Raw genomic sequence first — 16,896 nt, forward strand, 5'->3', positions numbered from 1 at the left:
GGGGAATGTGACGTCATCAAAAGCAAGTCGTCCATCTTTTTACTAGCGACCGCCACCCATTGACTTAACCTGGAACTTTTACACTTTAAACGTTTAAAACATGGCCAGCGGGCATTGTTATGTTATGTCACTGGTGGTAACAGCCACTCCTATGACCAACGAACGAACGAAACACCTGTACAGATAGTTGAGATCAAAATGAAGGTTGAGTTTGAAGACAGCTGATCCCCAAACAAAGGTGGCATAAGTAATCACGTAAATGTTGGGAAGGGCACTGCCAAGACTAGTTTTTTATATCATTGTATGCTGTTGTATTCAAAGGGGCAATCTGATTTTACACAACACATTTTCCTCAAAATTCTGACTTTTTCTCAAAATTTCAAAAAAATCTGACTTTTTCAAAAATATTCAAAAAATTCTGACTTTTTCAAAAAAATTCAAAAAATTCTGACTTTTCCTAAAAATCTCAAAATTCTGACTTTTTCTGATTGCTTCTAAATGTTAATAATCCCTGGTCCCCGGCTTGAGCTTCAGCCTCAGGATTCATGTATCTGTGATCCTCTCCAGAAGGGAAGGAGTCATCACATGCAGAGCATCCACTAGTTCCTGAGCAGTGTCCTTCACACGCTGATATCCAAGAGAGGGAGTCACACAGTCACAAGATGGAGGAACAGAAAGCAGTATTCAATGTTTACTTCAGATTAGCTCCACGTCAGAAATGAGGGATACCTTTGATATCATGTTCCTCTCACACTGGAAGAGGACATTCAGTGTTTTCCCAACATGATTCAAACCCTCTTATGTTTCTCCCCTTTGGAGGAATTTCCGTCGATAAATTCCCAACATTTTCCCCAATACAGTGACTTCTTGTGAACGCACACCTCATGGCGTCACTGTGTTTCCTCTGCCTGTCACGTGACCTCTGCGTGTCATGTGACCTCTGCTCTTTGTCTTTTGTCCCTCGTTGCTCCGTTATGGTAATGAGGTGTCGGTCTCTAACGGCCCCTCAGGCCCCCGTCTCCACTTCATTAACGTGACAGATGCCCGGACAGCCGCTCGGGTTAATGATGTCGCCTCCTGACATCTCGCCGCCGAGAAAATATACATCAGGAGAGGGAAAGTAGTTAGTCTGCAAGGTCACTAGGGAAGGAAGGAAGGAAGGAAGGAAGGAAGGAAGGAAGGAAGGAAGGAAGGAAGGAAGGGAGGGAGACGTATGCTGAGAATAAGGCATTAATATGAGCCTACGGGGTCTGAAGCGCTGGAACACCTCTCAGTCATTAAATACTCTTTAATATAAGTATTAAATCTACCATCTGTGGGGTGTCATGAACCAAAACGTTCCTGTCTCTAGTCCAGCATCATGCCATCTCTCATTCTCTGTCATTTCCCGACTAATGACTCCCTAATACGCCCCAAAAAGTCATCATTACTATGTCATTAAAACAAAGAAATTTTTTAAAATTGCTTCCAAGAGAGGTTGTGGTTTTTGTGTTTACATGTCCTTATCTAAAGAGCACCTCAAAAATTTCTCTTTGAGTCCAGAAAGCCTTGTTCATTTTAGTTTGACTACCTCTTAAACCCTGTATTCACCCCACAGGGGAATTGTTATTGTTAGAGTAGATAAAAAGCATAATTAAAATAAAGTCTATCATATAAACAGGCAATCACACGATAATACATTAAAATCAACATTTGTAATCCTTTTATCAGATCCAGAATCTTCTCGAAGACATGTTTTGACGAGATATCTTACATTGTTGCATCTCCTGCACGTGGACCCACCTTCAGTGTACGCTATGTATCTCCTCCAATGCAATCTAATAAAACAGCCTGTGCTCTTCCTGAAGAATACCATGTTATTTCTGCCATGGTTTTACTGTTCGTACGGAGCATTATGGGTTCTACATGCAGTGGCATTTTTATATGTACAAAAGTAATACTTTCTGCTGCCCCTAATGACCAGTCGCCACTGTCTACATGCATCCCAACTTGACCCAATATAGACTTGGGATAGACGCACACAAACATAGATGCACTTGTAGATGTTGATGTTAATGTTTTAGAAGTAAGTTATAAGGAAGGAAGGTATATTTTCAGAAGGTAAAACTATTTGTTTTTAAGAGCCGGGTGAGAGGTTTATAGAGAGGTGCAGTGACGCGTCCTAAACCCCGGAAGTAAGCTACTGGGTCCCTCGACAGAAAGCAATGGGATTTCTCCACAGGATTTTGGAAAATAGCTCGAAATAAGATCTGTGGGAAACCATTTATTTTTTGTTCAGCCGGATAATCTCCACATGTCTATCCTAGTTTTATAATGTTCTAATCATAAATCTAGTCCCCAGAAGCTACATGCTAACGTTATGCTATAAAGGAACTACAGCCGAGTCCAGCAGCACGACTTCAACGTCACGCCGACTTCAGATTCATATTCACACACACAGATTCTAGATGGAACAAGTTGAAGCGTTTGTCTGAACACTCTGCAGGAGGCAGGGACTTGCTTTCAAGCAGAACAGAAACTAACTTAGAGGAGTGTTTACGTGTTCGGCGTAATGACGTACAACGACCTCCACGACTTCTGTAGTCCTATTCAGCCACTTGGTAACAACCATCGTTTTTCAGACACGTCAACTCTTCAGAAATCACCAGTGTGGTCACTGCTGATGATTTAATGTCGTAGAACAAAACCTGATCCGTCTCTTCAATGCGTCTCAACCACAGACCTTAGTTCAGCTACTTTCCAAAACCCTATGGAGAGATCCCATTGGCTCTGAGACGAGGGGACAGGAAGTGGTGAAACGCTGACTCACTTCCTGGTTGTAGGACGCGTCACTGCACCACTCTATAGAAAGCAAACCAAATAACAACTCACTTACCGTACTTTTCGGACTATTTCTTTGTATAGCTAACGGCCACTAGGGAACCTCCTACACCTATGGATTTTACAGGTAAAATTAACCACTTTTAACGCTACGGGCTCTAGGACCGGTCCGCGCCCGCCACCTCTAAGCGGCGGGCTCCAGCAGGAAAAGCTGGAGGCCGGAAAAGAGTGAGACAGGTAGCGCGCCAAAGTAAAAGTGGAACCGAGAGACAGAACGAGAGCAAGACAGACGGACACTTTAGCTGCTGCGGCTCATATGCAGGTGCGCTTTATAGTCCGAAAAGTACGGTAGATGCAAGTGACTCCTGTGTTGGAAAGTTTAAAGTGTTTCGGTGTGTTTTTAGATTTCTGACGCAGCTGCTCAATGCTTCCTCAGTGTGACTCGATGTTGAGCAGCAAATCAAAGGAAATGCATAAATCACATTACGGTCCAACACATGTGTCCTCTCAGGAATTTAAAAAGACATTTGTCTCAGTAAAGATCTTACAGCTTTTAAAGCCTGTGGAGTCGATTCTAAATAAGGTGTATTTAATGATTGTTGCCTGCATGTTACCTGCCCTTAAAGACCACTTAACCGACGATCCCTCATTAATACTCAATATCAAATATTTTAAATGACCATTTCTCTTTTTGTTTTTCTCGCAGCTGAAGGATACGCATACAGGAATCAACGCAAGTTCTCCGAGGACATCGACTGGTCGTACGCGGGTGAGTCACACCGGAGGAATTAATAATAATATGTAAAGTATTTCAGAGCTCACCCTCAAAGAGCTCGGTGACTACTTTCTCTTTCACCTGTGTGTGAATAACCTCCTGGGAGTCAGCGGAGGGTTTGGCGTTTGTTTAGTTGTTGTGTCTGGGACGTCTGGTGACGAGTGACGGGAGGAAGGTCGCTGTGTGGTGTTCACAGCAGCTTATCGGCTAAAGAGGTTTGCAGCAAAGGAAGTGACTGAGAGAATAAAAGGTGCTTCATCCAGACGGATCAAATGAGTTTACGGAGTTCTGATTATTCAATCGAGCTTCTCACCGTACTTCCGCAGATCGTTGCGCCCTTGCTTATCTCCACGCACAGCAAGCGGACCATTTTCAAATCCGTGACATCATATTTTTTAATAAATAAAATATTTTTGCAATAATTTCAATCTTTGTAAAAAATGATTTTTTTTAAGTCAATAACATTTTCCGTGTGTGTGTGTGTGTGTGTGTGTGTGTGTGTGTGTGTGTGTGTGTGTGTGTGTGTGTGTGTGTGTGTGTGTGTGTGTGTGTGTGTGTGTGTGTGTGTGTGTGTGTGTGTGTGTGTGTGTGTGTGTGTGTGTGTGTGTGTGTGTGTGTGGTGTGTGTGTGTGTGTGTGTGTGTGTGGTGTGTATGTGTGTGTGTGTGTGGTCTGTGTGTGCGTGTGTGTGTGTGTGTGTGGTGTGTGTGTGTGTGTGTGTGTGTGTGTGTGTGTGTGTGTGTGTGTGTGTGTTGTGTGTGTGTGTGTGTGTGTGTGTGTGTGTGTGTGTGTGTGTGTGTGTGTGTGTGTGTCCTCACCCAGAATCCTCTCTGACCTGGTTCTGGCTCTTTGTCCTCTGGTGGAAAAAGCTCTTAACAGCCAATCAGAGTGCAGACAGAGAGTCATGTGACCTGCTCACAGACACACAGCAGCTGCACCACAGCACGTAATTAGCACAAAAGCTGCAAACATCTGCATCGTTACGAGGATCATCTGGTTCAAGGAATCTAAATGAAAAAGTTCTTAAACGCTTTTTAATAATACATTAAAATCCAAAACACAAGATGGAAGATAATTATTGAATCTTAAATCTCCTTCTTTGATCTATTCCAAGAATCAACGACTCAACGAAACCCATCATTTAAACATCCGAAACTTTATTATAACGTAATGGGAAATAGGTTTGACTAAAGCCGCGAACAGGTTTTAATAAGCGAATGATAATAATTATGATGGCGGGGTTTTGGGTGCAGCTGAACCTTGTCGCGACATGTTCGGGTTGTAAATCTGATGGCTGTCTTTTAACCGTCAGACTTTGAGCGGTGGCTTTATTAGAGCGGTCTGATGGATTCTTCGGGGTACAGCAGATGTTGAACTTTGATTTAAATGTCTTTGTTGACTTAAAATAAACTCCAAAATCGACATATATTTTTTTTGAGGTTTGGTTAGATTTACACATCACACCTCAAGCAGTGGATATAATGAAGTTGAATGAAAGATTACAATGAGAGGATTATCGATTACCTTTTTGAGAAACGGCAGATGGTGAGATTTGATTAAAATAACTTGCTTTACTTTCCTTCACTAGTGCCTCATATCCCTCTATTTCACTTCCTGTTTCAAAAGTGCTGATTATGGGTATAAAGCTTTAAAAAATTGTAAACACCGACTATATTACGTCGGGCATTGTTTCTGATAGCAGTGTTCTGATTGGCCCGTGGGTCCACATTTCAGATATTACGTCAAATCGGACGCAAATCTGGATCAGCTCCGTTGTTCCTCGTTTTTAGAGATTTGGGTACGGAGGAAAAGAGAGAGGGTTTTATTTCCTGAAGCCGCGTGAGTTCCCCGACACACCGGGGACACATTCAAATCAAGCAATACAACAATCACACATTAAAAGCCAGATTGAAGGGGTGAGTTTTTGTACGTTCTTTGAAGGTGGTGAGGTCAGTGCAGTCGCTGAGAAACATCCTCTCTGATCCTCCTGCCTGAAACACCTGAACATCAGCAGAGGGGCTTTCTAAATATCATCTGCCTTTTATCCAAATAAAAAAATCCTGAACTTCGACCACCAATCCACCTCCAGAACTTCCAGACTAACTGGATCGAAAGAAAAAATGCTGGATTTAATCGAAACACTCTGAGCAGAAGTGATCAAACCCAGATGTAGTCCTTCTTCGACATATATGAGCAGAAACTCACATGCAATAAAAGTGAAGCGAAAAGCCTGAAGCTGTAGATCAGTTAGACGGGAATATGAGCTGCAGGATTACATCTGTTCGGTTCACGTTGAGGTGCCATAACATGCGTACACACACATGTAATTAAAGTGAAGTATAATTTGTGTTCCTGGTTTTCTTACACACTTACCGCGCTGTATTTATTCCATCCGTCATGTCAGCGTTGTGTTTGAGAGAGGAAACCTGAGTCTGAACTCTTTGTTTCGAGTTGTTGGCAGAACGCTGCAGGCTTCAGAGTCAAAGTCAGCTTTAAAAAATCTTTGACTTTGACCCTAATGAGATCGGCAAGAGAAAAGATCTGCAAGAGTTGATATTAACATTAAAGCCAGAACAGCTGGAGGTGATTAGCGTGTTAGCTCAGCGTTAGCACATCTGTAAGGGGTCTTTGAGGAATATGACAAAGATTATGTATCCAACTAATGAGACAAGAATAACTCATATGGACTAATTATGGGTTTGCGTAGCCTTTTTTCCCCATCATCCTTTTTTGCATTTTAAGAGGGATTTACTTATTTAATTATCTACGAAAACTGACCGTTTAGCTTTGGTGGAAAACACAATGAGGTACTTGTACTTTAATTGAGTATTTTTTATATTATTCTACTCTCTGCTCTTTTTAAATTGTTTGTGATGTTAGCCTTTGTACAGTAGACCATTTACATGCACTAAAACCTAACCAGGGTTCGTACGGTCATTGAAAACCTGGAAAAGTCATCGAAATTCAAAATGCAAATTCCAGGCCCTGGAAAAGTTATGGAAAACGATGTTTATCCCAAAGTTTTGGAAAAGTCATGGAAATGTAACTAAAGTTTTCTTCCTGCCTGTCGGCTGAACTCTGCTGCTCCGGTATGACGGTCAGCTACATTATCTACGGTGCGTTTGTTAACTGTGCGGAGTCACTGTGGCACAGACTGAGCCGCTGGTGAACAGCTGTTAGAACGGGCCCTTCAGGTGTTCAGAGCAGAGCGGCAGAGCGTGATGTGAACTGAAAAGTTTTTCTGTCACAATATCATTAAGGAATCGTTGAGCTAGCTAGCTAGCATACATTGTCACTATCTGCTAACGTTAGCTTTAGCCTTCGTTTTCTAATAGTTTTTTTCATAGGCTACAAACAGAGGTGGTATAAATATAGATATTGTGCTAGAGTAAAAGTAGAAGTACTCAGATCTTTTACTTGAGTTAAAGTAGAAGTACTCAGATAAATAGAAGTACTCAGATCTTGTACTCGAGTAGAACTACTCAGATCTTGTACTTTAGTAGAAGTACTCAGATCTTGTACTTTAGTAGAAGTGGAAGTACTCAGATCTTGTACTTAATAAAAGTATAGTACTCAGATGTTGTACTTGAGTAAAAGTAGAAGTACTCAGGTCTTGTACTTGAGTAAAAGTAGAAGTACTCAGGTCTTGTACTTGAGTAAAAGTAGAAGTACCAGAGTGTAGGAATACTCTGTTACAGTAAAAGTCCTGCATTCAAAATGTTACTCAAGTAAAAGTATAAAAGTATTCTCATCAAAATATAGTGAAAGACAGTAAAAGTAGTCGTTGTGCAGATTGGTCCATTTCAGAATAATATATATGATATGTTTTATAATGATTGATCATGAAAGTGTTCTCAAAGCTGGTGAAGGTGCAGCTAGTCTGAAGTACTTTGTAGACTGCAGGGTAGCTGGTGAAGGTGCAGCTAGTCTGAAGTACTTTGTAGACTGCAGGGTAGCTGCAGGGTACTCCAGGTGGAACTAAAGTCTGATTCAACACTTGATTAGATTTCACATAATTCATCCACATCTGTAGAGTAACTAAATGTATTAAATACATGTAGTGGAGGAAAAGTACACCATGTACCTCTGAACTGTAGTGGAGTAGAAGTACACCATGTACCTCTGAACTGTAGAGGAGTAGAAGTACACCATGTACCTCTGAACTGTAGTGGAGTAGAAGTACACCATGTACCTCTGAACTGTAGAGGAGTAGAAGTACACCATGTACCTCTGAACTGTAGTGGAGTAGAAGTACACCATGTACCTCTGAACTGTAGTGGAGTAGAAGTACACCATGTACTTCTGAACTGTAGAGGAGTAGAAGTACACCATGTACCTCTGAACTGTAGAGGAGTAGAAGTACAAAGTAGCAAAACATTGAAATACTTAAATAAAGTACAAGTATCTCAAAATTGTACCCACGTATAGTACTTGTTGAGTTTATGAACTTAGTTACTTTACACCAGTGGCTATAAAGATAGAAAGACTCAGCCTTGCACAGAGGCATGACAATACATTTTCAAAATGCTCAACAGTGCTGCCAGAATTATAAACTGACTGCTACACAATTAAAATAAATGCTTTTATATATTTCTATTAGATGTGACTCTTTGGCGTTTCTGTTATTATTGACACTGCTGCTTTCAGGGGGTCAGGGGTCGGGTCCTTGCCACCTTTTTCATACCAGCCTCCCTGACTACAGTTGCTTTAGCGTGTAGAAGCTAGTAAGCCTACTATTTTATGTGTTTTAGATAGGCACAACATGTTTCATGTGCAGACCTTATTTTCCTGTTCCGTGTTCAAATAAACCATTTTCAGTGGGAATTTTTTTTTGGTCATGGAAAATGAGGTAAAGGTCATTGAGAGGTCATGGAAAAGTCATTGAAAATCATTGGTGAAAAAGTGTATGAACCCTGATAGACGCGGTTCCCAACCTGTGGGTCGTGGCCCCCTAGTGGTCCGTGAAAGCATTGCAAGTGGACCACCAAATACTTTGCGTGTGGAAACATTTCATTATTACGATTTCTTTTTTATTTTAACCTCTTTTCCTTTCTCTTTCTCGATCCTCCTTAGCAACGGTCATTACAGTCCTTGACAGCGGTCTGTTCTACTGGATTAACAACGTGTCACATGTTCTGAATCGACCAATCAGAAACGAGTATTCAACTAAACCGTGTAATAGAAATGTCTGTTTGTTACTGATGGCCAGCTCCTTTTCTAATTAAAATAAAAAGTACTTTATTTAGCCTCCGTATTGTTTATGGTTGAATGTGGGCCGCGACCATTTTTAGATTCTTAAGTGGGCCTGAGTTGAAAAAGGTATATAAGGGGAAATGACCAAAAGCAGAATAGGGCATCTTTTAATTCTTACTCTAATTTTTATATATATATATAATATTTCAAATATTGTATTCAATGTTATCTTTCTATTGCTCATTCTTATTTACTCCTTATGTATACAGTATATCTTGTATTCAGTTTCTTTTATGTGTATACCTCTCTTCTAGTTTAGATATTCAGACTCCATGGGTCGGTTTTTTTGGTGCAATTTCCAAGGAACTCCTGATCGTTCCAACGACGGCTTCCTCTGAACTCTTGTTTCTGTTTTCCCTGCAGGAACTTTGAATCAGAACAAGCCACAACCTGCCAACATTTTGTCAAACAATATTGTACTTTCAACTGCGCAAGGATACATTTTATTTGTCTGCTTATTTTGAAAACTATTATAATCTTTTTGTTATCTATCCAACCTGATGCAACATTAAGGGTCTCCTATCATGCAAAATGCATTTCTTGATGTCTTTTATACCTAAAGATGTGTCCCCGGTGTGTCGGGGAACTCACGCCGTGTCAGAAAATAAACCCCTCTCTCTTTTCCTCCGTACCCAAATCTCTAAAAACGGGGGAACAACGGAGCTGATCCAGATTTGCATCCGATATGACGTAATATCTGAAATGTGGAGCCACGGGCCAATCAGAAACGTCGCTATCAGAAACAATGCCCGACTGTTTTGGACGTAATATGTTTACATTAGCATCGCTAACACTCAGAGCTAACCTGTGCTGGAGAGCATGTGTGTGAAGAAGCAGGAAGTAGAAAGGAACTCGCCTTGTGGTATAACCGGCAAGAGAGAAAGCCTTTGAGCTCCAGACTGTTTCAGAGAGAATCCTTGATGTGGTTTGGAACATGATATGGCGTTTCATCACGGCAGTGTTTAGCTGACAATCTGCCGTAGAATCTCCCGCATAAGCTCCGCCCCACTTTAAAAAAAAGCTTTATACCCAGAATCAGCACTTCTCTAACAGGGCTGAAGTAGAGGGGTTTGAGGCTATCTGATCTGTTTGGTATTTTGAGCAAAACACATCATAGACATATTTTGTATATATTCTTATATATCTGAGACCCATGCTTTGCCTTAAAATAGCGTGATAGGTGACCTTTTAAAGCATGAATTATAATGCATCAATATAATGTGCATAATAATGTGTTCTTCGCAAATAATATTAAAAAAAACAATTGCACTGATAGGAATGAAATCAGTGTGTGTATAGCATGTGTTCTCTCCTATAATATCTCCTATGTTTTGGGTTCCCGCCACGGTGTTTGCTTTGTTAGTACCTCAACAGCTTCCTCTGAAACCTTCCGTTTGCTTTTCAGGAACTTTAAATCAGAACAACTGGGCCAAGAAGTTCCCGTCCTGCAGCAACGCCAAGCAATCCCCCATCAACATCGAGGAGAGTCTGGCCCAGGTGAAGCTTCAGTTTCAGAAGCTCCGGTTCGAGGGCTGGGAGACGCTGACGGCCGAAAGGACAACCATCAAGAACGACGGGAAGACGGGTAAGAGGTCTCCTGAATCCTTGTGTTGTGTTCGAAAGCTGTTGCCGTTCGCTGGTCCATTTTGAGCCATGATTTAACTCAGTCCAAAACACTCAAAAGTAATGACTATCATCCAATATTGTTTGAACTACATCATAACTTATTACGCATTCATAACCGTACAATCCTTTTGTAATTTAATTTTATGGCGCTAAAACATTACACCACATATTTAAGTAAAACATGATTAAATGCACTCATTATATTCCCTTTAGTGAAGACAGTGGATAATTATGTTATCTGACTGTGATAGACTAATATTAGAATACAATTGCCACAAAAAAAGTGTGTACAACTTCATATTATTAACTCTGTGGAGTTACGGGTAAACATTGCCCAATATAGAATCATGCTAGAAAAAGGTAAAAATAAAAGTGTGTGTGTGTGTGTGTGTGTGTGTGTGTGTGTGTGTGTGTGTGTGTGTGTGTGTGTGTGTGTGTGTGTGTGTGTGTGTGTGTGTGTGTGGTGTGTGTGTGTGTGTGTGTGTGTGTGTGTGTGTGTGTGTGTGTGTGTGTGTGTGTGTGTGTGTGTGTGTGTGTGTGTGTGTGTGTGTGTGTGTGTGTGTGTGTGTGTGTGTGTGTGTGTGTGTGTGTGTGTGTGTGTGTGTGTGTGTGTGTGTGTGTGTGTGTGTGTGTGTGTGTGTGTGTGTGTGTGTGTGTGTGTGTGTGTGTGTGATATATTGCAGTGGTTATTACAAAATATTTAAATAATAAATATGTTAAATTACATTTTTAAATGTTATGAATATTAATTATAAATATTATGGGATTATAAAACATCTTGTTTGGTTTAAAGTGTTACATATTCCTTAGCTTAAAATATCTTGTATTACATCGTGATTTCATTAATTCTGTTTATTACTAAATGTGGCAGATTAATACGAAACTGCATGTGTTATTGCATCATACAAGGACATGTATAAATCAGAAAGTAATGTTTTATTACAAACTTCCAGATAATTAATAACATATCCTTTCCTTGGCTTTTTAATTAACACAACTTTACCGTTTTGTTTCCTCTCAACGCTTTTATTGTTACGTTTTCAGATCAAAAGTCTACGGACACATGTTAGAGACGAGCAGGTGCACACAGTGGCGCATCTCGCAGTTAAAGGGACGGAAGTGTCCCTTAGGAGCTGGTGGAGACCAAACACAGAGCAAACATTGGACTTGCTTTGAGTAGAAAGAAGACTCCTAATGAGTCGTATTGTTCTGATGTGAGCTGCTGGTTGCTAACATCTTAGCAACAACTACTCTTTATGGTCATATGTCAGTTTTGTGTTTTGAGCTTACTCTGAATGCTGCTTTAACTCTGTAAAGCTGTTAAAGTGTTTCGCAGTACACAAGGTCAACACCTCTTTAGCTTAAGCTCTTATATCATATTTTTTCATATATTCCTTAATCTATTTATTTGGTATTCTAGAGTCTGTCGAGCCAGGCTGTGATTTTTTTTTTCTCTTGAGTTTTAACATGAGCTTTTTAGGCTTAAAAAAGTTGCAGTAAAGTAAAAGTTAACGGGCTTTTTTTTCACGAAACTGTCTCAGGGCATCTTAATATGTAATAAACTATGAATGTGTCATACTCACTTAATGGGAAGAAACTCAGCTAACTGACGATATGAACCATTTTTACCGAAACAAAACACAAGTCTCACAAGAAGCGTCTAAATTAGCCCTGAGCGAAAAAATGCTAACGCACTTAGCACAGAACTCACGGTATAAATACCCTTATTACTTATCGTAACTGCACATACAAGATATCGATTAGCAAGCTGAGATTCCACAGATTCCAGAAATATCAGTATCATCACTAAGCGATCAGAACTCGCGACAGCGTAAGCAAACAGACATCACACAACGTAGCTTTAGGTAGCAAAAAACGGAGATATGCTCACCTTAGCTGTTATTCTGATCAAAAGTCGTCTTCAATGGCATTAAAACAATGAAAACGCGGCTGAAGGTTAATCCAAGGATTAATCCAATGTGTCACTTTGAAAAAATTATTAATAATCCATAATTCAATTTTTATGTCAAAAACTGAGTTTTCATATTAGCTGCTAATGATAGCTACTAGAGTGTATGACAGCTTCCTGTTTTGGGTATTCTGGCTACGCGTCACTCTCACTCCTTATTTGGTAACATGTACTTCGAGGGGAAGTATGTGGAACTTCCCCTCAATCCCATTGGCTCTGACGGTTAAAAAGAGGTGTCAATCATCAAAATCGACCAATGGGTTCCAGAGATAGGTCAAATCCACCCGAATGACCCCAGAAGTGTTTTGTTTTTTCTAAATCTCTCTAAAAGGTCAAATGTCACTTGTTTTGCATCAATCTTGATACAGGGCACTTCTTATATGTTGTAGTTTGGATTCCTAAAGCTTTTAATCTACTATCCCATCATTCAAGGGTGGTTTTCACTATAAGTAATGTTTTTTTTGGACGGACACAATCATTTACATTTTTTTACTATGTTCAATCTGAATTTACTTTAAAATAAAAACATCTATATTGATTCTGACTTTTCTACATCCAGCTCACAGGGTTATCTTTGAGAAAACAGATTATTAATATACCCCTTTTAGAAGTGAAGTTATGGTAATTTGTTCTGGGAATGTCATGTTCGAGCCCGAGACCTGAAAAACAGGCTCGGGGCTCAACAGGTTAAAGGCATCTGCATCGTCTTCCAAAGCTGTGTTTTGTGTCAGGTTATATAAAACAGTTTCCTTGTGTCCTTCCCTCCTGTCCGTCTGTATTTCTAAAGACAGTTTCTCACAGACAGACAGCGATAAGCCTTTTCCTTATAACCTGGTGTCCTATTGTAAAGGATACAGTTACCAGTTCCTCATTTGACAGGCTTGAGAGCCTTTTGAATATGTCCTCGCTCTAAGTGGTGTGCCACACAATAACCTGCAGTCTGCATTCAAGGTAATTGTTAAGTGAAATTGTAGACAAGAGAAGGATCTAGCCTCGCCTTTCGGGAACAGCTCCAAACAGACGAGTTCGGTGCTTCTTAGCAACGAGACTCTCAGAAATAAGAAGTGCTCTGTTGTAGTCGCTGTTCGGACGCCAGCTACACCAAAGGCTTTTATTAACGGAGATGTTTGGGGCACAATCTGAGCAGGGTTGAGTAGTTAAACCTGTTTCTATCAGCCTATAAATGGGCCTTGGCGTAGGTTCAAGGAACAGACAGCCATCTTATTTAGCTGAGGCTTTATACAAATGTCTAAAGACCATGAAGATACGAGTTTATAAAAGCAAGACACATGCAGACATGAGCTTTAAAGGTCCACTATTCTACTGTTTCTCATCAATACATGACAGGTCTCCGATGTATCCAGAGCCTGTCTCTGATTGGCTGAAACACCAAACAGATCATCGCAGCATTACCCATAATCCCCTCTGTTTCAGCCCTGTTTCCAAAGTGCTGATTCTCTGTCTGTTACTTTAGATGAAAATAAGGAGCCCCTCCCCACGCCCCTCTGAGAGAGGTTTGGTTACAAAGAACTCAATGGTGCTCTAGAGGAGATTCAGGTGATAAGGGGGGGGGGGGGGGTTACCTTGGTTGCTGATTGGCTAATGGCCAACACATTGTTATGACATCATAAAGTGGCCAAAATCTGATCAGCTCATTTTCAGACAGGTTTTTATAGAAATGGATCAAAAAGAGAGAAAATCTTTGTTCCTGAAACTTTCAGAGTCTCTTTCCAAAGAGGGGACACATGTTGATGTAGAAGAGACATGAAGAGGAGGGGACACATGTTGATGTAGAAGAGACATGAAGAAGAGGGGACACATGTTGATGTAGAAGAGACATGGAGAAGAGGGGACATGTTGATGTAGAAGAGACATGAGGAAGAGGGGACACATGTGGATGTAGAAGAGACATGAAGAAGAGGGGACACATGTTGATGTAGAAGAGACATGGAGAAGAGGGGACACATGTTGATGTAGAAGAGACATGAAGAAGAGGGGACACATGTTGATGTAGAAGAGACACGAAGAAGAGGGGACACATGTTGATGTAGACATGAAGAAGAGGGGACACATGTTGATGTAGACATGAAGAAGAGGGGACACATGTTGATGTATAAGAGGGGACACATGTTGATGAAGAAGAGACATGAAGAAGAGGGGACACATGTTGATGTAGACATGAAGAAGAGGGGACACATGTTGATGTAGACATGAAGAAGAGGGGACACATGTTGATGTATAAGAGGGGACACATGTTGATGAAGAAGAGACATGAAGAAGAGGGGACACATGTTGATGTAGACATGAAGAAGAGGGGACACATGTTGATGTAGACATGAAGAAGAGGGGACACATGTTGATGTATAAGAGGGGACACATGTTGATGAAGAAGAGACATGAAGAAGAGGGGACACATGTTGATGTAGACATGAAGAAGAGGGGACACATGTTGATGTAGACATGAAGAAGAGGGGACACATGTTGATGTATAAGAGGGGACACATGTTGATGAAGAAGAGACATGAAGAAGAGGGGACACATGTTGATGTAGACATGAAGAAGAGGGGACACATGTTGATGTAGAAGAGACATGGAGAAGAGGGGACACATGTTGAGGTGTACGTTTCCAGTTCTAGAGAAAGAGGTGCCGGTTTGCAGCGCATCTGTTCTTGGCTTTTGTTGCGGGGCAAACAAACTTTTCAACAGGAATGAATTCGGGACAAGTTGAGTCAATATTTGCCGCGCCTCGAGGGGAAATTAGAAAACATAATAGACACACACGCACAACAAAGAGGACGGGAATGAGGCCAACCGCACGCAGATCAAAGTGGTGGCGAGGATAAAGAGCAAGCAGCGTCCTTAGACGTGACAACATGTTTATTATCGAGCAAAACAGTTGGTGCGCCGAAATGTACGTTAAAGTATGGAAGAAGAAAGGACTGCGTAGCGCTCCACCTTTATTACACCATCAAAGAGCGTTTGGACCCGGAGGCGACCTTTTGTCAGGGGAACAAAAACCCACCTGAAGAAGATCCCCTTGTTCGTCCGAGTCATTGTTGGGTGGTCCGATAAAGGTGTCGGGGGGGGTATTGTGTCGAGGTCTTTTGATCTTCGGTCCCTTAAAGTCCATTATTGGTGGTATTCTAAATGGTTGGCTGCTAAAATATAGCTTCACTTGAGGACAATATCTGCACCGTCTCAAGGTTAGCTTCACAAAAGCAATTGTTCTAATATTAAGTGTTGCAATTGACTGCAATTATCCATGAGGCAAGGCACGTTTATTTATATAGCACTTTTCAACACAAGGCGATTCAAAGTGCTTTACGGAAAATGAAAGACATTCAGAAAATGGCGTATCAAATCAGTCGTTAAAAAGAAAAGCTAATAAAATAAACATTAAAAGGCAAAGTATAAATGTCGCCTTCGCACAATAAGCAGAACAATAGCAGAGACGAAATACATTCTTGATTAAATTAGCTTTTCCCTCGTGTTTAAATAAGCTAATATGCAGATTTTGGGGATGCATTCCTCAAAACTTCCAGCAAGTATTTTTACATGAATGAGAGTCTAATGGAAGTTCTTAAACGCCCTGTCACACTGTCCCGAAATTGACACCCGATGGACACGATAAAGGAAATGTTCAAATTCGGCTGTGATCGTAGCAACATCGGGCCGTTCGTGAGGGCGTCTAAGCCATCGTATGACCGCCGGTGGAGTTTCTCAGGCTCCGGCAGCAACTTCGTGAGCGGCAACTTCGTAAGGCACTCGTGAGGGCATCTTGTCAAGTCGTGTCATCATATTATGTAAATAACCCAATTTGTGTTCTGTGAAACTGAAAAGGATATAATATATTATTTTGAAGGACTGTTGACAGGAAGTTGTTGCTTCTATGGAAACAACAACATGACGGAGAAAATGTAATATCTTCTACATATAAAGACGGATAAAGTAAAGAACAAAGTCTGAAGATATCAGTACAGTATCATAGTACTGTAACATAATTGTTTTTGGTACTTTCATTGCAGTTGAATTTCTTAAATGTAATGTAAATGTTGCCTTCGTGTGGTTCGGGGCCATCTTCGTGCGAAATTCACAATTCCATATTCGTGTGTCCATCGGGTGTCCACTTCGGGACAGTGTGACAGGGCCTTTAATGACGAGCAACGAACACGAATAATTGTTTCTGTAATTTCATGTTGTTGCACTGATCTTTGGGATTGGACTGTTTATTTAATGAGGGTAATTTCAATAGAAAAGGTGCCACGTTAAATATAAGCACATTACCTTAATGTATTTATATTATTATATTCAATCACATGCGAAGAGCAGGAAGCACCATGCAAGCTGTGTCATAATAAGCTAATGCTATGAACAAATCGTAGGAATGGCTAAATGTGTCGGGGAAATGTTGAAACATATTCAGCTTCTGGCCGGTAAGTGGAAACTTAAATAAA

The 16,896-nt window shown here is 40.7% G+C and overlaps 1 protein-coding gene across 1 annotated transcript in view; it reads left to right on the plus strand.

Annotated features, from left to right (window-relative positions):
- Positions 1 to 16,896, plus strand: part of LOC117447926 (receptor-type tyrosine-protein phosphatase zeta-like) — a 103,255-nt gene that overhangs the window by 46,380 nt on the left and 39,979 nt on the right. The window contains exons 2-3 of the mRNA XM_034084943.2: positions 3,527 to 3,589; positions 10,253 to 10,432. Coding sequence (XP_033940834.1) covers positions 3,527 to 3,589; positions 10,253 to 10,432 — 243 coding nt within the window. The remainder of the gene's footprint in view (positions 1 to 3,526; positions 3,590 to 10,252; positions 10,433 to 16,896) is intronic.

This window comes from Pseudochaenichthys georgianus, chromosome 6 (genome assembly GCF_902827115.2).
Source record: "Pseudochaenichthys georgianus chromosome 6, fPseGeo1.2, whole genome shotgun sequence".
Taxonomy (NCBI): domain Eukaryota; kingdom Metazoa; phylum Chordata; class Actinopteri; order Perciformes; family Channichthyidae; genus Pseudochaenichthys; species Pseudochaenichthys georgianus.